The 26,539-nt window shown below is 35.6% G+C and overlaps 1 protein-coding gene across 1 annotated transcript in view; it reads right to left on the reverse strand.

The window, feature by feature from the left end:
- Positions 1-26,539, reverse strand: part of LOC136835783 (serine-rich adhesin for platelets-like) — a 212,365-nt gene that overhangs the window by 77,628 nt on the left and 108,198 nt on the right. Inside the window, 4 exon segments of the mRNA XM_067099639.1 lie at positions 14,856-14,962; positions 15,897-16,095; positions 16,271-16,392; positions 24,231-24,433. Coding sequence (XP_066955740.1) covers positions 14,856-14,962; positions 15,897-16,095; positions 16,271-16,392; positions 24,231-24,433 — 631 coding nt within the window.

Here is a 26,539-nt window from a genome sequence, read left to right on the forward strand (position 1 = left end):
AGCTATTAGTTTTTTCTAAAGTTACACTGTAGTAACTAAGGTAAAACACACTGCAATTTTTTGCTATAAGAATTTTAACTAACAAAAAGGAAAACCTTAATAAAAATGATTCATGAATATTCATTAGGTCTACTGACAGAAGTGCTTCAACACCTAAATTCAACAAAATGGTACAAATAACGAATAAAACCCGACACCTGATTTTATTTTCAGGAACACCAACTTGTTCAGTAAACCTAAAAATACCATTAACATAAACACTACAGCCTCTTCAACAGCTTTGGAGAGAGGTTAACTGGCCTCTCTAAATTTGGAGAGGCAATGTTTTTCGTCTAAATTACAAAAACTGTGACACCCTACTAGAAAGTTCTGTCCTTTCAAGGAAATAGTTACAGTTTCCAGCCATCAAAAACTCATGCATTACAAAGTGGCTAGTTCTGGGTTAACAGACCACAATTACCTGCTTTCACTGTAACATATCAGTTGATCTTATCATATATAAGACATGGTAAAGGCTCCATTCTATCTTTTCTTGCCTCTCTGTTGTCATTCACAAGGGCCCCTGTCAAGGGGAGTAAGTTTTTGGTTTGTTTTGTCTGTTTGTATAAGAATTGTGTGAAAGGAGTAACTGGGGAAAAGAGGGAAACATGGGAGGACAGATCTTAAGACATAAAACATTTCTTGGAGACAAGCTATACTATGAAGCAGTTATTCAGAGGGCAGTATGAAGAGGAATAACAACAACCTGGACAAAGAGGAAAGAGATTGTTAGATTACTGGTAAATATATCCTGTTCATAGAAAAAGCAAATATTTATCATGTACTCAAAATGCCTATGCTACTTTCTGCTGCCGATAAGGGTATGATAAATGAATGGAAGATATTTATACAATATTAAGATTCACACCAAGATCGTGGTGAAAAGATCATACTATGAATGCGGAAGTAACAAAAAGATGTGATGTTCAGCAGATATAAAACAAACTGAAACTTCACACTGGATAAATGTGAAAACCACCAGAAGAAAGCATATAAAAGTCAGAAGTAGAAGGCAGTGTGACATCACGAAGGGATACACAGAAAGAGAGATGCAGTAGAATCAAGCTGTACAAAGGCAGGGAGAAAAGGATGGAGGTTAAAAGGCCTGTGGCATGTACAAGGAAGAGTGTTTGGAAGAATGGAATCATAATTTCAACAGAAAAAAATAAGAGAAAATATTCATGATTGCCAAAGTGATTAGGAATTATACAAAGTATATGAAAAATTAAAATAAAGAAATCAACAGTGAAAAGAAAGAGATATGCAACAATTGAAACAGTAGCTTGAAAACCTTCTGGTCCTCACGAAGATGAAAAATAGAAACGCCTCAGGACCATAAACAACAATAAGGTATTTATTATAAGCAGCAAGAAAGCCAGTACAGTAATTCATGAGTTTCCTAGAAAATATGAAGACCTAAGTAAGTATGAGATAGGACCAGAAGAGTGGAAAAAATCTAATAATAATAATATACAAAAAAAAGGGATGCATTACAACATGGACATTATAAAAGAAAAAACTGATAATGCTGGAGAGACGGCTGGGGCCACTGCTGAGAAAATAGGTAAAATTTATAATTGTCAGTTAGGCTTTATACCAGAGAGGTAAACAACAGCAGTAGTTTTCATAATGATGCATCCCAAAAGACATCTACTAGAGCACCTAAACAAATTATATGATAAGCACTCGGAAGCCAAAGGGCACCAGAAAGTACAAAATTTTATAGTAAATTTCATAGCTATTATAATAGTTATACACTGAAGCCTGCGACTTTACAGCTGTCATAACCAAGAGGTAGGATTCATTTAGAGTGAGGGCAATAAAAGGTTAATCAAAAGAGCTTTAAATGAATACTTGTATCCATCAAAGATCAGACCTCAGCCCCTAGCTGTTCATCACAGTAATGGAGTAAGCCAAAAAACATGATGAATGGAGTAAGCCAAAAAAAACAGTGCTAAAAGTAGGCCCCTGGAAGCTGCTCAATACAGATGACCAAATATTAACCGAAGAATCTATCTATAAGAAGGGAATGAAAGTCCAAGGACACTTGGCAGTGTGATATAAAGACACCTCAACAAAATGATGATGATAATACTATTGCAATGAGTTGCACCACAAGATTATGAAGCAAAAGCACTGACTATAATATGGAAAATGTAACAAAAATGATGAAATCCTGTGAGAAAATTAACAAACTAAAATGCTTCCAACTACAGTCTAAATCATAATTTACCTTACTGTCCTTATTTACCTCTAGGAAGTACAGCCTTTTATTCAGAATTACTCTTTCAGGATTGCCTATGTATTTGTTTTTACTTTGTTTCCTTTTTGCTCTCAATTTCTTCTTGACCATCTTACAATCCTCTTTACATAATCTATGCTAAACAGCTGCACATCAAGCAATATTCTTTTCTTTCATTAAACATGTAATTTATCAATCCACCACATACTACCTTCCATCTCTCTACAGTTATGTACTAACAAACACTCTCTGCTGACCATGTTACCCAATCCAAGAGTCATACGTATATAGCTTCAAAACTCCATTTCATTTCAGTGTGTTTGACATTATTTCTTATTTTGGCTTATGCATGCACATACTGTCAAGATATGATGTTGAACAGAAGCTCAAGAAACCCTCCTTTTCAATGGTGACACAAAGGAAAGTGCTTTGCTAATTGGTTGAAACGAAGAAACACTGTTGATCATGATTACTAAAGCTTACAAACTTATATTACTATTTACCATACAGAATTCTTAACTTTTTGCTTTCCTTAACTTTTCTGATATATTACCTATCTGAAAACCCAATACTGTATTTCTATTAGAAATTAATTACAAAGAAAATTCTCATTTGGAGTGTGTAGTTTCATTCTCATATCCATAAGAACTGAATTCCATCACTACCATTCAGACACCAAAAGGAGAAAGAGTTCATTTTTTTTACTTAAATATACTGGTACTACCTGTCAAGACCAAATCATTACAGTATTACAATTTTTAAGAACTGATGCATGAAGACAGGGTAAGCTGTAGCTCTTCCACTGTCAATTTCATATCATGATACAGTTTACATCTTAGCCTTCATTTCTAACATTTTACAAAGTTACTTAAGCTGTTAATACTAAGTTTTCAAAATGTACACCAAAAATACTGTACTACAAAACATCTATAGTATAAATGGTTTGTTGTAAATTCTACATCCATTATTTAGTGGTACATATCTGGGAACTGGTGACACTCCCCTACATTTTACAGATGAAGGGTAATTCAGTACTTTGGAGTGAATTGTAAAATACATACCACCAATCCTTCAATCCATTACAAAGTAATTCACTCAATATCCAAGGTCAGTATATGACTTTCAAAGCAATGTTAGGACTGCTTACACCAGGCCATGCATATAAACAGAAGAGATGATCCATTGATGCCTTGGACCATTCATGTTAACAGTTTAAGTAGTAATTATATAAGACTAAGACATAAAAAGCTGAACAGTTATTCTATAAAAATAGATTCATAGCCTCATAGTTTCTGTATTTAAAGCCATGCAAAAAGCATAAATTGAATGAAAACAACAAAACCATGCTATATACAAAGTAATACACTTACCAATTTCTCTAGAAAGAAAAATGTACTTTCTCGGTTTACTTAACTGCTGCATCTAATCAATCAAAATTCTCCTTATATGCAGGAAAAACCTTAAAAATTTTAAAAGTGTAACTTGGACATTTCTAAAATCTCAATTCACCAAGTGATTCTATGAATAAGTGACGGTTATCATACAATTATTTCAAAAATAGCAAAGCACTGCAGTATCTATTCTAGAGGTAACATTTTTTTTTTTATTAAGTTTTGTGCAAATGATCTGGACAAACTCAAAACGCTGTCTTTCCCTGTTAAGGCTATTCTAAATAAACCACAAAGCAAAGCTAGGCACTTTACAGATACCTCTCCAGTTGGAACTCCCAAAAGTGTGCAAAGTACTGCAATGCAAAATAAATAATCAACTATGTGAGAGATTAACCACAATGAATCAATCAGCGTCTATCAAATGACATTTAAAATTTCAGGAACATAAATTAAATTTGATGGTAAACCGAATAAAAAGAAAACTGGGAAAAGCATTTATTAACCAATAACCAATATACATAAGCTGACTAGAAGGATACAAGATGTAAAGGCTGGTAAATACTGTAAAATAAGTACAGTACTGTACCTCATAACCATTCATGCCCAAATAGTGCTAGTATGGATCTTATCTATATCTACATGCATATAATAGAACCCATGTTACATGCGTAAGAAAAGAGAGAGAAATACTGTAATGACAAAGGTGCCATTGGCATAATTTTACTGTGCCTGTAATCTGAATACCAAAATAACAAGCACTTTAACATTTATAATAATATGGACTTCACATGTTCCAAACAAGAAGACAGAATTACATATTACATAAAATAAATCACATTTCATCAAACAAAATTTAAAAGTTCAGCACTTCTGGTCATATGTCCTTTTCCCACAGATACATTTTTTGTCTAAAACAATCAATTAATACACTCATCAATCATTCAATTACATATACTTAGGAATACGATACTTTTCGTGATAAAATTAATTATATGGATATTACCTACTCTTAAAGTTAGCTTGTATCTTTGCACCATTAGGTGTGATCAGCATACAAAATTAAAAAATAATGCTTGGCTAACCTGCTAGGACTGTCTCTGTAATCATCTGTTTCCCACCAGGTGGCACTGGAATGTTTATGCTCTTGTCAGAATTCTTCATGACCACCCACTAAGATGTGGGGAGGCTGGGTGAGTTACCACTTTAACAGTAGGTAAGTATCCAAATAATTAATTTTATCAAGAAAATTATTATTATTTGGAATGAATCTTATCTACTGTTAAAGTTAGCTGACTACAACACTAAATGAGGATGGTGGGTTAGTACGGCCAGAGAAACAATGTTCAGTTAAGAGAACTAAAATCTTTTTAATGAGGGGAAAAAAGCTTCTCAACATTCCTTGCCTGATGTGTGATCCTTACTGGCAAGTACTGTCGTCAGACGTTAGAACCACAACAGATTGTAAGGCCCTTGTAGTGAGACTTGTCAGAGGAACCTTACAGAGAAAAAATGACTCACTTCGTAGAGTACTAGTGACTCCTGTGCCTGAGTCGAAAGCCCATAACCAACAGTCGAAAACTAAAGAAAACTACCACCTTCATGTATGAAGGTGCGCTTCTATACACCAATGTGTACCTTCATCCTCCCAAAATTCAATAGAGGGATTTCCTAACAACTAATGATACGATAGAAAGCACTATTGTATTTGGTTCAGGAGAAAGTGTTCCCGCCACAATGATAGGACTAAGGGTTTTACACTTCGTGCTAAATTTGAACACTTCACAAATAATATGAATCAACAACAGTTACATCTCCCCTAAGATGCATGACAACCTTCTCTAGCAAAAGGTTTTAAAGAAAATAAAGCCATGAGGATTATTTTCAAAAATGGTAAAAGCTCAGGAATCCATTCTGTGTACACACTGACTTAAGCATTTTTGGACATAGAAGTGTTTGGTCTCCTAACACCACAGATAAATACTTAACTCTTCCTCTTACAGGTTTATGTCTGTCCAGGTAAACACTTAAGAGTTCTAACTGGACAGAAGACAGTTACTTCTTCCTTGCCTACCAAAGCAGTTAAATTAAGCACTGTAACAAATTTGGAATGGGCTTTCACTTCTAACCATCCATCTAAGCCATGAAAGAAAAGAGAGAGGCTGCCACTAGAACAAAGCCCACACATAAGAAAGGGCTTGAAGCTCACTGGCACACTTTGCCGCAGCAAGAGCTAAAAGAAAGGTGCCTTCAAAGTTCTTCAATGATGCCTTAGTAAAAGGCTCAACTGAGGTTCTGTTAAAATATGGAGGACTACATAAAAATTTCATCATAAACCATGCTAGGAAAATTGAAATGTCCAGCAAAAAAGATAGAAAACCTCTTCAAACTTTAAATTGTGAGTGATATTCCAGTCAGCATGATGCAGAACTGAATGCAATGTAAAGCGGTATCCTTTGATCGTTGTGACAGAAAACTGTTTTGCGTACCTGAGATATTGGCAGGACTTAAATCAGGCTATCTAGTGAACAGGTGCTGGATATCAATCTGGACAAGCACCAAGATCAATACACTGACCACAGTTATTGATACAGAAGTCGAACACTGGAGGGCCTTCTAGACTTGAGGATGCTAGAAACGCCCTTAGCTCGTAACAGACAATGACAATCCATGCGGTCAGATGAAGCACGGGGAAGTTTAATGGAATCTTATTCAAGTAAAACTGTCTGAAAAGGTCTTTCCTGAATGGAAGAAGACAAGGAACATCTACCACCACAACAGAAGTTAGGGGAACCATTCCCTTTGAGGCCTCCAACTAGCTATCAAAACCAGTCTTGTGTTCTGCAAAGCTCATAACTTGTTGAATATTTCCTCAAAACAGCAAACAGGAAAAGCATAAAGGTCTAGGTTTGACCATTCTGAAGGAAGGTATCAACTGCCTATCTGGCTGAAGACCTTGCCCTTTAAGCTTGAGTTGGTCTTCAATAACAATGTTTTTCCCTAGGACAAAACGAGGTAAAAGAATGATGTTGCTGGGCTCTGTCTGGAGGATAAGGAAGTTCCTTTACTACCCTGAACAAATCTCTTGATCTGTTTCTTCTTGTCGTCTTATGTTAGAAATGAGAGGTTGAATTGTCAGAAAAGACTGCTAATGTATTGTCTCTGATTAGATGTTCTACTAGTGTAAGACCATTCCAAACTGCTAAAAGCTGTAGGTTGTTCACCTTCCAACTCCCTGACAACAAATGTTTCTCAGAAGGCCCCCAAATCTGCCTCCGAGACATCTGAGGACAGTATAAAGGTTCTTGAGGTCTGCAGGCCACTCAAGTTCTCAAAAGTGGTAGAAAATTGTCTATCTCTCTGTTTCTACATGGAAATTATGTGCAAAAAAAAAAAAAAATTTGCAGAGAGAAGACTTCAAAGGTAGTGCTAAGAATTTTCTAATCTAATTCGAGACATCTTAGGTGATGGCCTTAAACACTTATGGGTTAAGAAGACAATGATGGGACACTCAAAAACAGCTGCTAATAGCTGAGTAGGGCTACTTTTATATGATTTGTACACTACTGTTTCCATTACTTACAATTGAGTTGTAAAAGGAATAAGACAATCCTCCCACTAGCCTTGGAAGTAGGAGAGGTTACAACCCTGACATGTTATCAAGAAACTCTACCTCTTCAGGACTAATATTTATAACTATTATCATCATTATTATCTCTTATATGTATCTACATATGTACAAAAACAAGCACACATATCTATATATTCATGTAAGAACATCACACATATATACATGATATACTGTATATATACAGGCAGACACGGGTTATCAGCTATCCAGTTTTGCGGCACTTGTCTAGTGACAACGATAACTGGATTCTCGGCATCAATAAGCGCCAATCTCCGGTTATCAGTGCTGATCCCCGGATATTGGCGCTATTATCGGCGATTTTCAGTTGTCATCATCTCGTCGGGAACGGAACCCCGCTGATAACTGGGGACTGCCTGTAATATATATATATATATATATATATATATATATATATATATATATATATATATATATATATATATATATATATATATATATATATATATATATATATATATATATATATATATGTATGTATATATATATATATGTATGTATGTATATATATATATATATATATATATATATATATATATATATATATATATATATATATATATATATATATATATATATATATATATATATATACTGTATGTATTAAATCTTGCAGTAATCAAGCTGTAGTAGTATGAACAAAATATTGAATTCAAAGGTACTTCTGCCTCACAAGTAGGCCAAAATATCTTACCAATTAGAGGAGTCTTTGTTTCCTTGGTCCAAGAACTTGAAACTTGCAAGTTGAACAGAGGAAGATGAAAAAACCTATATTGTATATAAGTCCTAACCCAGCTCTAAGCTTCAAAAGCTGGAAATAGATGCAGTATCATCCAAGAACCAGCATTACAGAATACTCTTCTGAGATTGCCTCTGTTGTTCTGATTAAGCCAGCAACATAGCAGCACACTGCCTACGTTGGTTGGTTGGTAAGCACTCACTCTACAAACACAGCTGCGAGTACAATACACTGTTCGTGTTAGGTACAGAGCTATTTAATACTAAACAGTTTCCTAGCCTTCTCTTTCAACTGTTCATCCCTTCCCACAAGCTCTACTTCCATGATAATGTACCTTACCATAACAGTGTTAACTTCTTACTTGTTTAACAGGAGCCGAGGAAGCAGTAAACTAAAGAGCGTTGGTCAGTGGATTCATCTTTGGCAAAATACAGCGAAATGGAACAACACGAGCTAAGCACCGCTTAAATAATAAAGGAGGATCAACCAAATCACAACTGAAACCCCCTAAAGTCTAAACAGGAACTGCGATGGAAGAAAACGGCAATCTACGGACGATGACGGTGAGGCAAAAAAAAAAATGCCAGAGAAGGTGACATACCATGGAACATCAGCAAAGGCTTCACGGAATGCTGGTAGTAAGTACTGAACATCTGGGAGAGAGAGAGAGAGAGAGAGAGAGAGAGAGAGAGAGAGAGAGAGAGAGAGAGAGAGAGAGAGAGAGAGAGAGAGAGAGAGAGAGAGAGAGAGAGGGTTCTTGCATGATGTCAGCACGTAACCATGATGACCGCCAGAGCTGTCTGCACAACTCTTAAGAGGTGATTGCTGAGAAGCGAGAGCCATTCTATCACCAGGCTAACTCACTCTAAATAAGTAGGCCACGGAAGAGGAAAAACCACTATTACGAAAAGGAATAATTGTCACAAGGTGACGAATATGAGGAGATACAGGGGAAAACTGACTAAGACAGGGGAGGGTTATCATCCGCTCGGAGGAAGCTGACAGGTGAGAAAATGTTAACAGGAGAACTGACGGATGGTCAGAGCTCCTGAGGCAAAGGAAATATGTCTGTACAGTATCCCTAAGTAACTCTACCAGTTCACACACATCACTATCACTCTCCCTAAGACAGACAACACGTTTGCTGGCTCTTGCGAGTGCCAAACTACCAAACAACTCATCCGGAGAACGCTCTGAAACCAAACCGGAGAGACAGTGGAGAGAGGTGGTGAAGGCCACAGACCTTGGTCCCGAGATATGTCATGGTTCCCTGTCCATGGAGAAGACCAACAGACCCAGGACAGTCCAGAGGGTGGGCTACAGACAGATGCCAAGGCTCTGACATTCTCTCATGGGAAACCAAAAAAGTTGTTCACTTGGGGGATTTTGCCATAATATATACAGTCAAATTTCTAACCATAATGAAAGGATATTTTTCAATTAACTATTATTTTTCTCCTGAACCACATAGGGAGCAAAAGAAGGCAGGGCAAAACAAGTGAGAGAGGAATTAACCTTGGCTACCAGGTGGGCTAATGGAGGAGGAGAAGCAACACCAGAAGGCAAAAGGAACAGTGAGAAGGCTTATGGTGTGCCCTAATGAATTGTCTACGTAATCTATCAGCCTCTAGCATCTTCTGATGCTTCACAAAATTTCATCATCTCATCAGATCACTCCTTACTATCTTCACATTAAGAAAACCACACTCGTGCCTCAATACCTAGGCTTACGTATAGGATAAGTGGCCATGCACAACCGAAACATTCGGTTTTCACAAACTCTTTCTTATACAGCCCAATGCTTTCAACTTTGCTTGTTGTAGATGACATACTATATGAACAGTAAACAAGCACAATACCATACAGGAGAAAATAAGACAGCAATCATCAAAATTATTACTAACACCAGTTCACACTGTCTGCGTAAGGACACAGCATGAAGAATTCCGACAGGAATGTAAACATTCCAGCGCCACCTGGTGGACGACAGGTGATTACAGAGACAGTTATTTTTTTTTTGTATGCTGATTGCACCTAATGGTACAAAAATATAAGCTAACTTTAACAGTATGTAAGATTCATTCCAAATAAAATTTTTTTCTCTCTTTCTTAAAATCAAATGCCTTTTTCCCTTGAAGGGGTTGGCTTCACAAGATGCTGCCATTCTAGTTTTCAGGAATGTAGTCTGATATGATTTTGCTAACTCCACACCTGTCCAACCAATGTTCAAGGGTTTATGTGCCAACAGCAACAGGCATTTATTGGTGATCACCCATTCAAGTAATTACCACACTCATTGTTACTTAAGTATCTTGAACATCCTTGGGGCAAGCATAGGGCTAATGGCTTCAATCCACAATACACTGCTGAAAGCCCAATGGTAGAACCTGCTGGAGCCATGCCTCTTAAGGCAAAAGAGGTATATGGCAATCATACAATGTATGCATATATGTAAGAAATTTTTTTCATCAATAAACCCATTCCTTCATAGAGGGAAATGCCACAGGAATAAAAGATAAAAGTCATTTCCATTCTGCAGAAAACCTCCACATCAACCACCTTATCAACCTACCTGCATCAAGTACCACTCACCTCTATATACAATGAAACTATGCTTCCTAGATATTAGGGACCACCTGTTCCAACAACACCACATCTTTTAACCAGTTCTTCACAGGTCTCCCTCACGTTCTTCCTCCCATGACTTCAGAGTTACACAGCCTCTCATCATCCTATATTCTTCATTTGATCAAACCCCTTTGACACTCTAAGCACTATTTTCACCTAATGTAACCTTTTAACACACATACTGTATTATATACATTTGCCATATAAATATTAGACATAAGTGATATGCAATACCTTCTATAATTCCATAACTTTAACTGCAAATGAAAATATGTAAACAATAAATATGAAATATGTTGGTAGCTGGTGTCATATCATTAATTTTTAATGCAAGTAATTTATTTGGCATTCATCTGTTTAATTATTTTTACCAAAATAATAATAGGTTTTTAAACAAAACATTTCATCAACTAGAAGAAAATTAATCATATCTAAAAGTTCAGAACCACTTTTCAAAGTTCCAAACTTTAATATATCCTTAATTTGTCATGTATCACCAAAAACTAATAAAAAACAAGCATGTGCCCAAAGGCAGTGTATAAGCGTGCTGGTCAGTCTTCAAGGGAGAAGATTTTGGATCTAGATATGCCATCCTCAGAGATGAAGTGATTGATGAACTACACAACATCTAAAAGGATGCCCAAGAATTAGACATCATCTACCACCACCATACCATGGTGAAATATAAAACTGAAAACTACCTCTGTAATGAAAATCTGTTTGATGGCACTATTTCAATATGGGATACATTAGTACTGTGCATTTAATGACTGTGCCTCATGAATTTAAGTTTGTTACTTATTTTGATGACCATCAGATTCCACCCTGTTGAGGTGCTATACTGTCACACTGCCCAAACCTGAGACCTCAAATTCTTATGACATTAATATCTTCATGGAAGTTACAGGTGCCAATGAGTTTAAAAGATGTTCTAACACTTTTTCTGAATCATACTGTTTTTTTTATGAAGCACAAAGAAAACTTCCTGTTTAATATACAGTGATTCATTCAGAAAATATCAGATTTAATGTATTTCCACTTTAAGGTGAAAAGCAATTAAACTGTGCTCACCAAATAATGAAATTGCAAATTCATACATTTGGGAAATTTTCAAGTGTTAATTGCTAATCATCTTTACACTTCTTCTCATTTAGGGGACAATATCCTTCAGGCTGCACTTGTAACATGAATGGGGAAAGAAACTCATACGCTGACATTAATATATCACTTCCTCGGCACACTTGCTGGAACCTGCTGGCATTACGCCACCAATGTCCCTAAATTTCTTCATTTGATTAGAATGCCTATGCTGTTATTTGTGGCTATTGAACTATCATGGGTGTCCCATTCAGTTGCATCATGCTGTCTAATGACCATACAACCACTGTCTTTAGATCTTGGACCATGCCATAGCCTCTGTACCATGCCACTCAGAAATCTCAAGTTTGATGTTCCTTGTATGAGGGAACTCTCAAAAACATTTTCCCTAATTTATTGATTTTCTGTTTTTTTTCTTTTGTCTATTATTGTTACAAATCATTTTTTAAATGTACTATAATACAGATTCTTATTTACTAAATTCTTCTTAAGTTTTTCTTTTCCTTATTCCCCAATGGGTAGCCCATTATGCATAAGTTCCTCATGCAAGTTCATTGTCTTTTGGGTAGTTCCATTTATCCAGAAACTGCGACTATAAATATATTCATATTGAATGCCAGGCATATGAGTGTACAAGAGACCCTAGTGAAGAGCAAAGAACAGATGGAAGAATCGATCTGGGAACCTAAAGTCTTGACAGCACAACACAGTTCATTAGTGGGAAGTAGAGACAAGAGGCATTGGCTCAAAAAGCAGTTGACAGAGGCCCATCTGACCCAGTTAAAGAAACTTCTATAGTTAGCTGGAGGACCTCATAAATAAATTCATGACCTCATAAAAGCATGAAGCTTACTCTAGTAGGGCTTCCCACACAGAGTAAGCTCAAGGTCTCTCCCAAAGGAATGGTTCAGATTAAGAATTATAAAGGTAGCTATGAGAATTCCTTGTAATGCAGAGCATTTGCACTCCCTTGCTGATTCTGTTTCCCTGACTTAAATCCTTCCTTCCTCCAGGAAGCAGGGCTATTACTCCACTACAATTATTAATGCAATTGGGGTAATTAGCCTTATAAGACATGATCTTGAAGGTTAGATAACAGCATTACAAGAACTGAATTTAGAGAATGTGAATAATTCTCAGAATAAATAACTAATCTTAGAGAGATAACTGAGGACAGAAAACTAGTGAAGCAGTAAATTACAAAGACATTAAATGCATAATTAACAGAATGTTAATATCCAATCGGGTTTGATAACAAAGGAATAAAAGAGAGTCAACAGCTGGCTCAGCAATTCCTAAGATTATATTATCTGTAGTGCAAAATTGTCATTCATTTTATATGTGAGATAACTCAGTGAGTTTCACACTGGGACCAGCAGGCTAAAAATTTCCTGTTACTTCGGATCTATTATAGTTTCTGCATGTTGAAGAGTTTGGTCTCCATGCATATCTGGATCTAAATGCTTCTCCAGAGATGACTGAGTTTCATTATGACATGAGTACTTTTTTGCTACTTGAATTTCTCAGTTGAGCAAAACCCCAAACAGGGCAAACTGACATGGAGATATATAGTACATGTAACTGATAATTTAAACAAATCTGTAAAATTACTCCTATTTAGCACAAAGCATTGTCATATTAAAGCCCAATACTTTAGTATCCAAGGGGATGACCAATTTAAAACCGGCCATACTAGCAATCCATGTTTCTAACAGACTAAGATTGGCCTGTAACACCAACTCTCACCCACCTTTCTCAGTTTGAAGTTTCAGTTAAGGAACAATAAAGTTATAATGTTCCTGTTATAAGCCCCATTCTCAGAACATATCCCTCTAATTCAATAAAACTATCGAAGGCACCCATACTGCAGCTTAACTGTCACAAGTCAATTCCACAAAACCTGGGATTCTGCTATTTCTACTCTTTACAAGTAAGAATTCTCTCTAAATCAGTATGTTAAAAGTGGCATTCCACCTTCATGCCCCACAACAGTTATGTCTATTATATTGCCTTCTATGAATATATCAATAATCTAGTTCTCATCTCATCCACAAAGGAAAAGCATAACTTTAATGACCTACAGCTTCTGGGATATATATTACCAAGCTAACAGGGAGTATCAGACTGAACTCTTGTCTTACATTCTTGAATGAGTTGACAATACAACAAGCTTAGGTGCAATATTATTCTTTTTGTGTAGGTGACACTAATTAGAAAGTTCTTCTCTATTTCAATAACTTTCCTACCTGACTTAACAGACCTGAACTTAGTAGGCTTCTGTCCTTATCAGCTACAATATCATGATCATTTTTCCCTTTTTCCATTTTAGATATGATACATTTTTAGGTATATCTTTTAAATTACATGTTAAGTGTAGAGTACAGGTTAGTTTATGTTTGGAACTATGTGGAATTGCTGTTATTTGTAAGATATCTGGAAAATTTTCATGTGCAGGCTGTAATGTAGGGTCTTTGTTGCTTAATGGTCTTTGTTACTTATCAGGAAGGCTAGACCCCACAGCATCTGTTAAGTTTGAAGTGCTACCTCTAATAAGGCTGGGATTTCTACTACTCAAAAGTATGTGATGATTTTCTAACCCATATTTCAAGAACTGAGAATGCTAATAAAAGATTTCAACTGTCTCCTCTCTTTTCTCCTTAGATTTGGCCCAGATGCATGAACCCTAGAGCAAAACTTCAAGCTGAGAAATTTGAGTGTTTAGTGTCCATTCTTTTACTCACTATATGAAGAGATTGTCATTCTTGTAAATTAAAAGTCAGTCATCACATCATGGACTGTAAGGCAATGGACTGTAATGATGAAACACGGAACTCAATACAGAGAAATATGTTTACATGCACACAATTTTTAAAAAAAATCCCAATTTTATTCATTTATATAATCTATACACTAATTCAACATCACATAATGTATAATAATCATATATAGTATGGTGAAGAACCCTAAGAAACTTGGGCATACATATCAGCAGAGCTAAAGATCGTAAAAAAGATTATCAGCCCCTCACTGATATGGTGGATAGTGAGGTGGGAAGAACAGGGGGCGTCTCACCTGCAGGTGTTTGCTCAGAGCCTGGATTTCCAAAGAATGAAGCTGCAGCTGTGAAATGCACTGTTGCAACAATGATACCATCTGTGCTCCATTTGGATCACTTGTCCCTGAAAAAAAGCAAATACTGTATACAGTATATAGGAAAAAGATGATTGTGCGGCTTTCAAAAAGAAAATGTCCTATACATATAATTTCATAGAAATGTATTTTTTTGTACTTTAATTTATGATAACTAAGGTGAAAGGAAGCCTACTGCACCACCAACTTCATGATATTTGGCCTTGCACTGTTTTAGTCCTTCCAACTTTTTGATTTTCACTCCTTTTGTTTAACATGATATTTCTTACCCATACTACCATCTTTCCACATGTGAATAAACTATCCTCCCTTTAGCTTACTAATCTATTTCATTCCTTCCCATGTTCAATAAGCCATCTGATTTACATTTAAATCACAACATTTTCTTATGTGGTGCCATTATTTACCAAGCCTTTTGCATTTGTTTTACCTGTAGTTTTTATTTATTTCATGTAAGTGGGACCCACTCTGTTTTAGTTTGCTGATGGTGCTAAGTAAATCCTGTCCTCCAGCAACTCTTCTTGTTTTTACTTTTTTGTCTTGACAACTATGTCCTTGATTAAATCAGCTTCCTTTTTTAACCCACATCTGTCTGCACTAACCTTATTCAGCATTTTTATTTGCTGACTTCAGATTAGGTTACCGCCACACTCATCCTTAACTACTGAATCAAGAATTAATCCCCAAAACAAGGTACTTACAGATACCTCATTTAAAGTTTAAGCCACTCGGTCAATTCTTGAAATTGAAGATTCAGGATCAATGCGGTCAAAAATTTTGGTAATGATAATGAGGCTTACTGACTAAGGTATTCAGTTTTAACAAAAATGTTTATGTCTTGTATTTTGCTAGCATTATTTTTTGCATATCATAATCCATGCATTAACAAAAGTAATAAAAAAATCCCAAAAATTTAAAATACAGCAACTCAATAATTCAGTACTGTCCACTATAGCTACTTACCTAAAGTTAATGACCCTAATCCTGCATAAGCAGTCATGGGGGTTAGAGGTTGGACGCCAACACCAGGTAGATGAGAGACAGATGATGATGGGAGACTGGGTGTGGGCAATTCTGGTAGTAATTGTGGGACCATCATTTGTGTTTGTTCATGGCGCAGAGTCTCATGTAAATTATTGATGGTTCCTTGGACTTGGCTCAACTGCAATATACACATATATATAAATTAAAAACATTAATGAAACTAGGACATTTACATAACAAAATCTCTCCAAGTGATGAAATATCACATGATTGTTCTTTCATTAATAAAATGGACAAAATTACTTCATTACAACTAAAAGGCTACCAATGAAATATGTCATCAGATGGATTACCTGCGATAGTGCAGCCCCAATACTCTGCTGAGCTTGAAGTGCAGTATTAGAAGGTGACTTGTAATTGTGCTCATTCATACTAGCAATTGGTTCCCAAGAAGCCTTTGGTACACTGCTGCCACCTAGAAATTCAACTCAGTTTCAAAATACCAGAAAACTCAAGAAGAAAGAATGTCCTTTCTACTAATGTATGTGGGTTACCAAACTTGAATAAACTGAAACAAATTTCATGCATGAAACATATGCTTTCCTCAGCTAAAAAAAAAAAAAAACTTAAAAACTGAAGGAACTACTGGCAGACTGCCAAACATGGTCACTAAGTTACCACCTTATTCCTACTAGCTTTCCATTCTTCTATTACTGCTTACAGAAGTACAAAAAAAAAAAATCCAGCTATCCTATGGCTGAGAGACGCCTGTAAATGAGTACGACCCCAACATTTCTTAAGGCTTCCTGTTCGGTATGAAACTTCACTCTGAAACCGAGACATCTCTACACAAACAGAAGAAGAGGAAAGTACTCTGATTTAACAATGGTCTCATCATCATCAAGTTTTTATGTCCGCTTTCCCCTTTATGGGTTGAGCCATGAACTCTCCTAATCTTTTCTCTAGTGTCCTTTCTGCCTGACCCACCATAGGTTCATGTCTTCAACTATTTCCTTTTTTCATAGTTTCCTAGATCTCTTTGCAGGTCTTTGTCCAGCTCTCTCCATAAATACACATTATCTCTCTCAAATTTTATATCTTTCTGACATTTCCTCATTCATAATCTGATGTTCCCTCTTCACTATCTTAAAAACAATATTCCAAGAGAGTATGTATTAACAATACCTACTGAACCAAATAGACATTAAAATACAGAGACCTTGACAAGGAAATGTATCTTGTGATATCGTATTTATTTCTGCAATAAATAACATCACCAAAGAACTGCCCAACGATGTTAAAAATAATCTTTATTAGATAACTAGAGTGAAATTTATTATACACTATCATTTTCAAAGAACACTAAACCTTGTCTGAAGACTTTCAATTTTTCAGTGAAAAAACAAACACCACTGAGTTTTGTAAGAATATTAAATGGAAGAATGATGATATAGTATTTAGTACACCAGTGAAATTTTTAGGCTTAACCTTTTACTCACATTTAACCAGGAAAAACCATAGTGCTTTTCTGGAAGAAGCAAATATTCTCTGTACTTACTTAGAAACTCTCACAGTACTTGGGGTTCTGATACAACATTAATGAAGCTATAAATGCACATAGAACTATGTTAGAATCAACTTAAATAATACTTGATCCACTTCATAATGAAGAGCCTAGAATCTGTTCTGAAGCACTGAGAATTCCAACCTAATCATTATTAGCTAAATGTGATGAACCACCACGCAACCCATGCAAGACCTTGTAACTATGTGAAGTGCATAAGAGATTCAAGCAAGTGATTCTTCTATAAAAAGACTTTTTGATCATAGACAAAAAGTAACCATTCCATAATTAACATCCACAAAATTTGTCATCTATAATACTAGCAGGTTTTTGGGAGCAAAGAACCTGATAATAATCAATTTAAAAATATCAAACACACCACTGGTTAATTGTATTCATCAAAAAAAGATCTCCATGCTGAAGTAATTCTATCCTGTCTTCTTGAAAACCATATTTATTCGATCCATGGATATTCAATGAATAATTCACATGACCTATTCCTTGTGGACTGGAGTAATTCTATCCTGTCTTATCATACAGTAAATAAAAATTATCTGATCAATGGGTATTCAATGAACAGCTCACATGACTTATTCCTTGTGGGCTGGAGTAATTCTATCCTGTCTTATCATAAAGTAAATCATAATTATTTGATCAATGGGTATTCAATGAACAACTAACATGACCTATTCCTGTGAACTGAAGTAATTCTATCCTGTCTTATCATAAAGTAAATCATATTTATTTGATCCATGGATATTCAATGAATAACTCACATGACCTATTCCTTGTGGACTGAAGTAATTCTCTCTTGTCTTATCATGCAGTAAATCATATTTATTTGACCAATGGGTATTCAATGAACAACTCGCATGACATATTCCTGTGGACTGAAGTAATTCTATCTTGTCTTATCATAAAGTAAATCATATTCATTTGATCCATGGATATTCAATGAATAACTCACAAGAATTATTCATTGTAGGCTGAAGTAATTCTATCCTGTCTTATCATAATGTAAATCATATTTATTTGATCCAAGGATATTCAATGAATAACTAACATGACCTATTCCTTATGGGCTGAAGTAAATCATATTTATTTTATCCACAGATATTCACTGAATAACTCATATGACCTATTCCTTGTGGGCTGAAGTACCATCCTGTCTTATCATAAAGTAAATCATATTTATTTGATCCATGGATATTCATTGAATAACTAACATGACCTATTCCTTGTGGGCTGAAGTAATTCTACCCTGTCTTATTGTGAAGTAATCATAATTATTGGATCCATGGATACTCAATGAATAACTCACATGACCTATTCCTTGAGGGCACAAGATACAGGTCAACACTGGTAATTAAACACATTTTATGTAAATAGTATACCTTTAGCCAACAGAGAAAGTCAATTTGGGGAAACAACTCCATTACAGAAATTTTGAAAGAAACTTCATCATAATTTTCACTTTACATTGATGAGATTTCAAAATGGCTGGAATTTATTCAATACAATTTAAAATTTACTATCCTATAAGTCGTGTTTCAGCCTAAAATCAGTTTAACTAATAACAGTAAACATACTCTGGCCCTGAGTTAAAATTCTATAGTCACACCTAATCAAAATCTCCTACATTTTCATTGTCAGTGCTCATTGTTTTGCTGCATACAATAGTAAATGCCTTATGTGTTGATCCTATGTCTCTGCTCTCTCTACTAATGGAATACAACACTACTATCCACTTATTTAAAAAGATTAAGGTTTCCATGTAATTAACCCTTAAACGCCTACTGGACGTATCATACGTCGACTAAAATTGTCTGTTGGGTGCCAAGTGGACGTACCGTACGTCAACTACAAAAAATTTCAACCTTCGGTCAACTTTGACTCAACCGAAATGGTCGAAAAACGCAATTGTAAGCTAAAACTCTTACATTCTAGTAATATTCAATCATGTACCTTCATTTTGCAACAAATTGGAAGTCTCTAGCACAATATTTCGATTTATGGTGAATTTTTGAAAAAAACTTTTTTCTTACGCCCGCCTAACTCGCATTTAAAATTTCAGAAATTCTTTCGTCATTTTGTCATAATTTTTGCACTGTTCTATATTAGCTGTTACATAAAGTTTTATATATGAAAATGTGCGCAATTTCATCTAAAATACAGCAAAATACAACCCATGGTTGTAGCTTTTATCAGTTTGGAAATATTTTCATATAAATCACGATAACTGTCAAAATTTCAACCTTCGGTCAACTTTGACTCGACCGAAATGGTAAAAAAACGCAATTGTAAGCTAAAACTCTTACATTCTAGTAATATTCAATCATTTACCTTCATTTTGCACCACTTGTAAGTCTCTAGCACAATATTTCGATTTATGGTGAATTTTTAAAAAAACTTTTTCCTTACGTCCGCACCAGAAATTCTTTCGTCACGTTGTCGTAATGTTTGCACTGTTTTATATTAGTCGTTACATAAAGTTTTATATATGGAAATGTGCGCAATTTCATGTAGAATACAACAGAAAATAACTCATGGTTGTAGCTTTTATCAGTTTTGAAATATTTTCATATAAATCACGATAACTGCCAAAATTTCAAGCTTCGGTCAACTTTAACTCAACCGAAATGGTAAAAAAACGCAATTATAAGCTAAAACTCTTACATTCTAGTAATATTCAATCATGTACCTTCATTTTGCAACAAACTGGAAGTCTCTAGCACAATATTTCGATTTATGGTGAATTTCTGAAAAAAAAAATTTTTCCTTATGTCTGCGTGCAGTAACTCGGCCAAACATCTCAGAAATTCTTTCATCATGTTGTTGTAATGTTTGCATCGTTTTACATTAGTCGTCACATAAACTTTTATATATGAAAATGTGCACAATTTCATGTAGAATACAACAGAAGATAGCTCATGGTTGTAGCTTTTATCAGTTTTGAAATATTTTCACATAAATCACAATAACTGCCAAAATTTCAACCTTCGGTCAACTTTAACTCGACCGAAATTGTCAAAAAACGCAATTGTAAGCTAAAACTCTTACATTCTAGTAATATTCAATCGTTTACCTTCATTTTGCAATAAATTGGAAGTCTCTAGCACAATATTTCGATTTATGGTGAATTTTTGAAAAAAACATTTTCCCTACGTCTGCGCGGTAACTCGGCCGAACATCTCAGAAATTCTTTCGTCTCGTTGTCGTAATATTTGCACCGTTTTATATTATTCGTTACATAAAGTTTTATATATGAAAATGTGCGCAATTTCCTGTACAATACAACAGAAAATAACTCATGGTTGTAGCTTTTATCAGTTTTGAAATATTTTCATATAAATCACGATGAATAGAAAAAATTCGACTTTCGGTCAACTTTAACTCGACCAAAATGGTCAAAAACTGCAATTGTAAGCTAAAACACTTACAGTCTAGTAATATTCAATCAATTAGCTTCATTTTTCAACAAACGGGAAGTCTCTAGCACAATATTTCGATTTATGGTGAATTTTTGAAAAAATTTTTTATGTCAGCAGCGTGCAATTCATGCATCATTTTGTGATAATATTTTCTCTGTATTTGCTTTGATAGTTTACAATTTTATTTATATACCAAATCATGTAATTTAGTGTACAATACAACTAAAAAAATTAACTCATTAGCTAACGTTATTATACAAGCGCGATTTGTATCTAATTATATAAGAGGTTTTTTTACATGTCATATTCCAATATTTATATATGATAACGATATTTTTCATTTCTGATGGTTGCATACTAAAACTTCAGGCAATGACAAAAAAGGAGCCACAAATGAACTCTTAATCTTAAAAACTAAATTGTGCTGTGATTTTTGAAGCAAACTTTTTTCAGCTTAGTAGCCAACTCACCCGAACATGCCGGCATACGGGAGACGTTTTTGTAAATAGAGGCTCGGTGTTTAAGGGTTAATAAACTTCTGCCTTACATATCAACTTACTCGTAAGTATGCATTTGCAATGGGAACCAGCTCTTTGGCTGGGATGATCCTGTAAGAAGGTCTGCAATTAGGTCTGTCATGCTGTTAATCCACTGAAGAATATATGCTCTTATAAACCTGACCTGAAATGGAGGGTTGACCAAAAAAGGGTGACTGCCTATCTGATTAAGTAGGGTAGGGCAGAAGGCTAAATACTTTTCTTGAAGAAGATTGAAAAGAAAAAAAGATGACAATGGTCAAGGTAAGAAAAACTCTGTTGGAGAGTACCACGGGGACAAGAAAACTGAACTGATATAATGTGAAATATTCTTCAATTCGGCATGTCTGAGTTGTTGGAATTATAAATTTCGTAAGAGGGAAATCATTCTCTTACATGGGGGAATGGGTGCTTTGCTCTATACCAAAAAATCATAGTGTTCTTAGTGAAAGGCTGTTGAGAAGTTGATGGGGCAACTGTTAGCAGTAGAGTACAGCTGGTTAAAAAGAAGTATCTCTCTGAATTCTGAGGGGGGACAAGAGCAACTAGTGTTTAGCAGTCCTGACTGGAATGGGATGAAGAAGGATCAAAAGGCATTATTCTGACTCATTCAGAATAAGTATAGCATTTCAAATCGTAAAGTGACAGTATAGCCTAAACGGTTTGAAATGTACTAACCTAATCATAGCCTAAGTTTCATGATACAACACCCAGGTTACTTCAACTATATTATTCTAACTCACAATCAAAACCATATTGCGTTGTGTATATTATCTAAGACATAAATGGTACAGACTTACTATTAGTTCAATGGCACATTCGATATTCTTAGCCTGAACTGAGTTTGGGATTAGCGTGAGCACCATCTCTACTTCGTAACCCTCATCCAAAGCACAGTCCAAGAAATTTTCCTTACATTTAGATACGCATATCTCCAAAAGGAAATCTCCCTAAATGTACTTGAAGATGAAAAGGAATACTTAAGTGGATTTGAAGGCACCAACAACTATGGCTGAATCCTGAGTCCTTCCTAGGTACAGCTACACTGCACCAAAGCTGTAACAAGACTGACTTCACAACCATCGCTGGCCAACACCAAACGTTCGACTGACAACCGAACCAACAAACAGCCGATGACCGGTATTTAAGCACTATTACACGTATACTTACAATTAAATACACGGACAGCCAAACACAACTAAATACAAACACAATAAAATATATCTTTCTTCTACATAATACCCATTTCCACTTTATGTAAATTTCGAAAGAATAAACAAAATTATACCACAACTTGCAGAAAAGTACAATCTCTCTTGTCAAAGTTTCGACAAGCATTATCTGGACAACAGATTAGGTGTGTTTCATGATGAACTTGGGAATGGAGACTAAGTGATCACCAGCTTTTGATATGGGACCCCAAGATGAATCCACATACATTAATACAATAATATCATTTATTGTTTGAAGGTAAAGTAAAATGAGGTCATTTCTCATAGTCCAAGTACCTAGGAAAGAACAAGTTGGGAAGGACCCCCTCTTTAGCCCTTAACGATGGATGATTTCCGGGCAGAAGTATTTGGAAACTTTGTCAGAAAAATTGTCTTAAAGCATGAAGTAGGTAGCATCAAGCAGGAGGACCACTAGACTTTCATGGAATGGTGACATTAGGTTGGATGACTGATGCTAGGCCAAAGCATGCATTTTCTGGGGAGGTTTGTTTAGCAGCAAAGGTCATACTTATATTGCTTAAGGAAAAAGAAGTCACTTCAAGGTTTTGAGATGTACTTATTTTGTCAACTTGTATTTAAGAAGACTGAAAAGTCTAAACATTCTGGGATTTCTGAGGAACTAAACTTACAAGAGCTAAACTGACAAGAGCTGAGTCAGGGCAGGAGCAGGAAAAAAATGGTTATTTTCTTGTTGAGAGATGTTGCAAACAGGTTTATAAGAAAGGAACCTTAAACAGAACCTTGCAAACCATGGCTACAGATACCATTCAAATGCTATCACCTTGTGATTCCTGCTGAAGGTGTGAGCCAAGACATTGGAAAAACACCTTTTTAGTCTTTGGGAATGTAACTGTTCTTGAATTATCCATTATAAAGGCTACTGCACGACCTGTGACCTGACCCTCAAACACTGTGAAGAACAAAAGGACCACCGTGAAGAAATTAAACTTAAAGTGGCAAAAGAAAAGATACTATGCAAGTGATCAGAATGAAAAGTATACATCAATGCAAATGTAGGAAAGACAAAGCAGAAGTGTACAAAAAGGTGAAGAATACATCAAAGAAAAACAGAAATGAATGATGAACACAAGAAATGGAAAAAATAATACCAAAATTGTCTCCAATGGTCTTATTAACCTATCATACTTTACAACAACAACAACAACAACAACAACAACAACAACAACAACAACAATGATGATATCGGAATTTAACATCTGGTAAAATAAACTGAAAGCATTAGGGATACAGCTATTGCAAAGCTGTCACTTGCTATTTTTGGCTAAAAATTAGAGGGTCTACCCCAAAAATTCTTGTAAAAAGCAAGCTCCTGTAAAACATAAGGTTTGTATTTAAGCACATGCATTGTTATTTATTATCATTACTAATAGAGTTATTATCTTCATATATTATGACAGATTAGTTTAACAAGAGAAGTGAGTTCCATTTCTACACTTCCACAGGTCTCAAACAATGATCTATTCTTATAAGAAAAGTGAAAATCAAGAGCTAGTAAAAACTGACGAAATTTGTGTACCTGTGAAACTCACCAAATCGATTGTGTTTGGGACGTCCAGCTGGTGAAGTAGTCAGGTTGTTCACAGAAAAACGACCTGAATCTTGGCGATGGCGATGACGACTTGTGCCCGAATAACGATTTCTATCTTTGGGTGGGCCAGATGATGGTGGCTGAGATCGACGATGGGAGCGCTGTAATACCTCCATATCTTCTGCTTCAACAAGTTCATCATCACTATAACAAAGAACACTAAAGATAAAGTCCTATCTTAATAACAATACCCGGCATCAATAAACTAAAAAAATTCATTAGCTTTTTATAATGTAATACAAAATCTGAATTAAAGAGTATACTATATACTGCTTGGTTATAAATTACAAAGAAAAACCTAAAGGAATCATTAACTGACACTCTGTATGAAATAGATGAACACATATATGTGACTCTTGCACTTCAAAAGCTCAGTTTCAACACAATTCCTTTGTTTTATCAAAATACATTGTCTGCCAATGCCTAAACTGTAACCTTGTTTGTGAATATGAGTAAAAATACCTTATACCATGCCCTCATTACATTACTCAATATACAAAGAAGGAAAGGTAAAAAGAATAAGATAAAAGGTGAGAGGAAAAATCAATAAAAGAACAGAATAAAAAAATTGCCTAGGGGGTATATTTTTCCCATACTTTAATTTCTGATTCAACTCATGGAAGTAATAAAGTTGAAAATACATACTATTTCTTATTTTTAGTGCATATCCTTTACTACAGTGTTGTTTCATACAGATCTAAACAGGCCAATAAAATTGCCTTATTAATTTTTTATACCTAATTGCAAGAAATGTTAAGGTTTCTGTCAATCACAAGTTTGCAAAAACTGATAAATTTTAAATAAATTTGTATTTTCCATAACTAATAAACCTGCAGTCTTAACATAAGGAAAAAATCTCTAGCGCCAGCTGGAGTCCAGTTAAAAAAAGTTACAAAGAAATTGGTGGCATCAGGAGATGGACAAGATGTTAGTAGGTAGGAGGAGGAGCCGACCTCATACAACCTATCTCAGAAGGGTAGCGTCAGTTTTCTCTGATCCAGGTAAAATATGAAAGGTCGGCTTGAGGTGGGCAGTACAGGCAGTCCCCAGTTAATGGCGGGCTCGTTGGTCAGCGATCTCTGGTTTATGAGGGGCTTGTTCTGGCGACGAAAATGGTAATTTTTGGCATGAAAATCGCTGATTTCCCGCCATCGGCGCCCAATACATACCTAACAGAGGTGACGATAACTGAAAATCGGCGCTTTTCAGCACCGATAACCCCTGAAAATCGCCGACAGTGACCTTCGTCTAGGAGCACTGGTGGAACGGACAGCCACCTCCTCAATATTCACAGCACTATCACTTCTCACTGCGCTGTCAACACTTACAGTTTTCTCCATTAGAGATTTAATAGCTGATCCCATTTCCATAATGGTACTAGATAATACAGTAAATTTGTGATCAAACCTAGATTCGAGGCTGGCAATGGCACTAAGAGTGGAATCGTGGAAACCTGGAACAGGAGTAGATGGTAAAGTAGGAGTTAGGATAGAAGGTAGGAGGAACTGGGGGAGTAGTAGTTCTGTCATTCCCTACATCCTACATTTTCCAAAGGAATGGGATCTGCATTAGCCCTACTTTCAGCCCTAATGGCTGCTTTCCTCTTCTTATCCCTTTCTAATTTCTCTAGATGAGATTTCAAGGTTTCCCATTTCTTATCCTCCCAAGTATTATCCTTACTACATTCTTGCCCCCAAGATTTAGTGCATTTTGTATGAGTATCGTATGAAAGCTTAGTTAGCCTAGTTCTACAACCCTCAGAACGAAAGCAAATACTATATGAACTGGAATCCGACATCGTTAACTAAACAAAAATTCAAAATGGCAGCAAGCCACAAAGTAACAAATTCTGAGTACTTCACCAAATTCATGCAAAGCAAAAAGGCGAAAAGCAAAGAAGCAGCTGCGCGAAAACTTTCAATGTGAACCGGAAGCTGGCAGAAAATGAATTGAGCTCTCTGCAGGGTTGTTCTTTGAGCCCCGGATGGTGGGCGGGACGTTGTCACCTACACACTAATGATAACAGCACCACCGCGCGAATTCTGAATTTTTAAGCTGCCGTAGGTTAGGGAACCAAAAGCTATGTAATTACTTCCTAAGTTACTTATATAAAATCACCTTTTTGAGAGGTAAAACTAAGCATGGGGCAGCCCTGTATCCCTTGATTGCTAATACTGAAAGAAGTTTCTCCCTACAAAGGAAAATGAAGAAATCTACTACTTGATGAATAGTAGTTCTCCCTGGAGAGAG

The sequence above is a fragment of the Macrobrachium rosenbergii genome, chromosome 55, assembly GCF_040412425.1.
Source record: "Macrobrachium rosenbergii isolate ZJJX-2024 chromosome 55, ASM4041242v1, whole genome shotgun sequence".
Lineage (NCBI taxonomy): Eukaryota > Metazoa > Arthropoda > Malacostraca > Decapoda > Palaemonidae > Macrobrachium > Macrobrachium rosenbergii.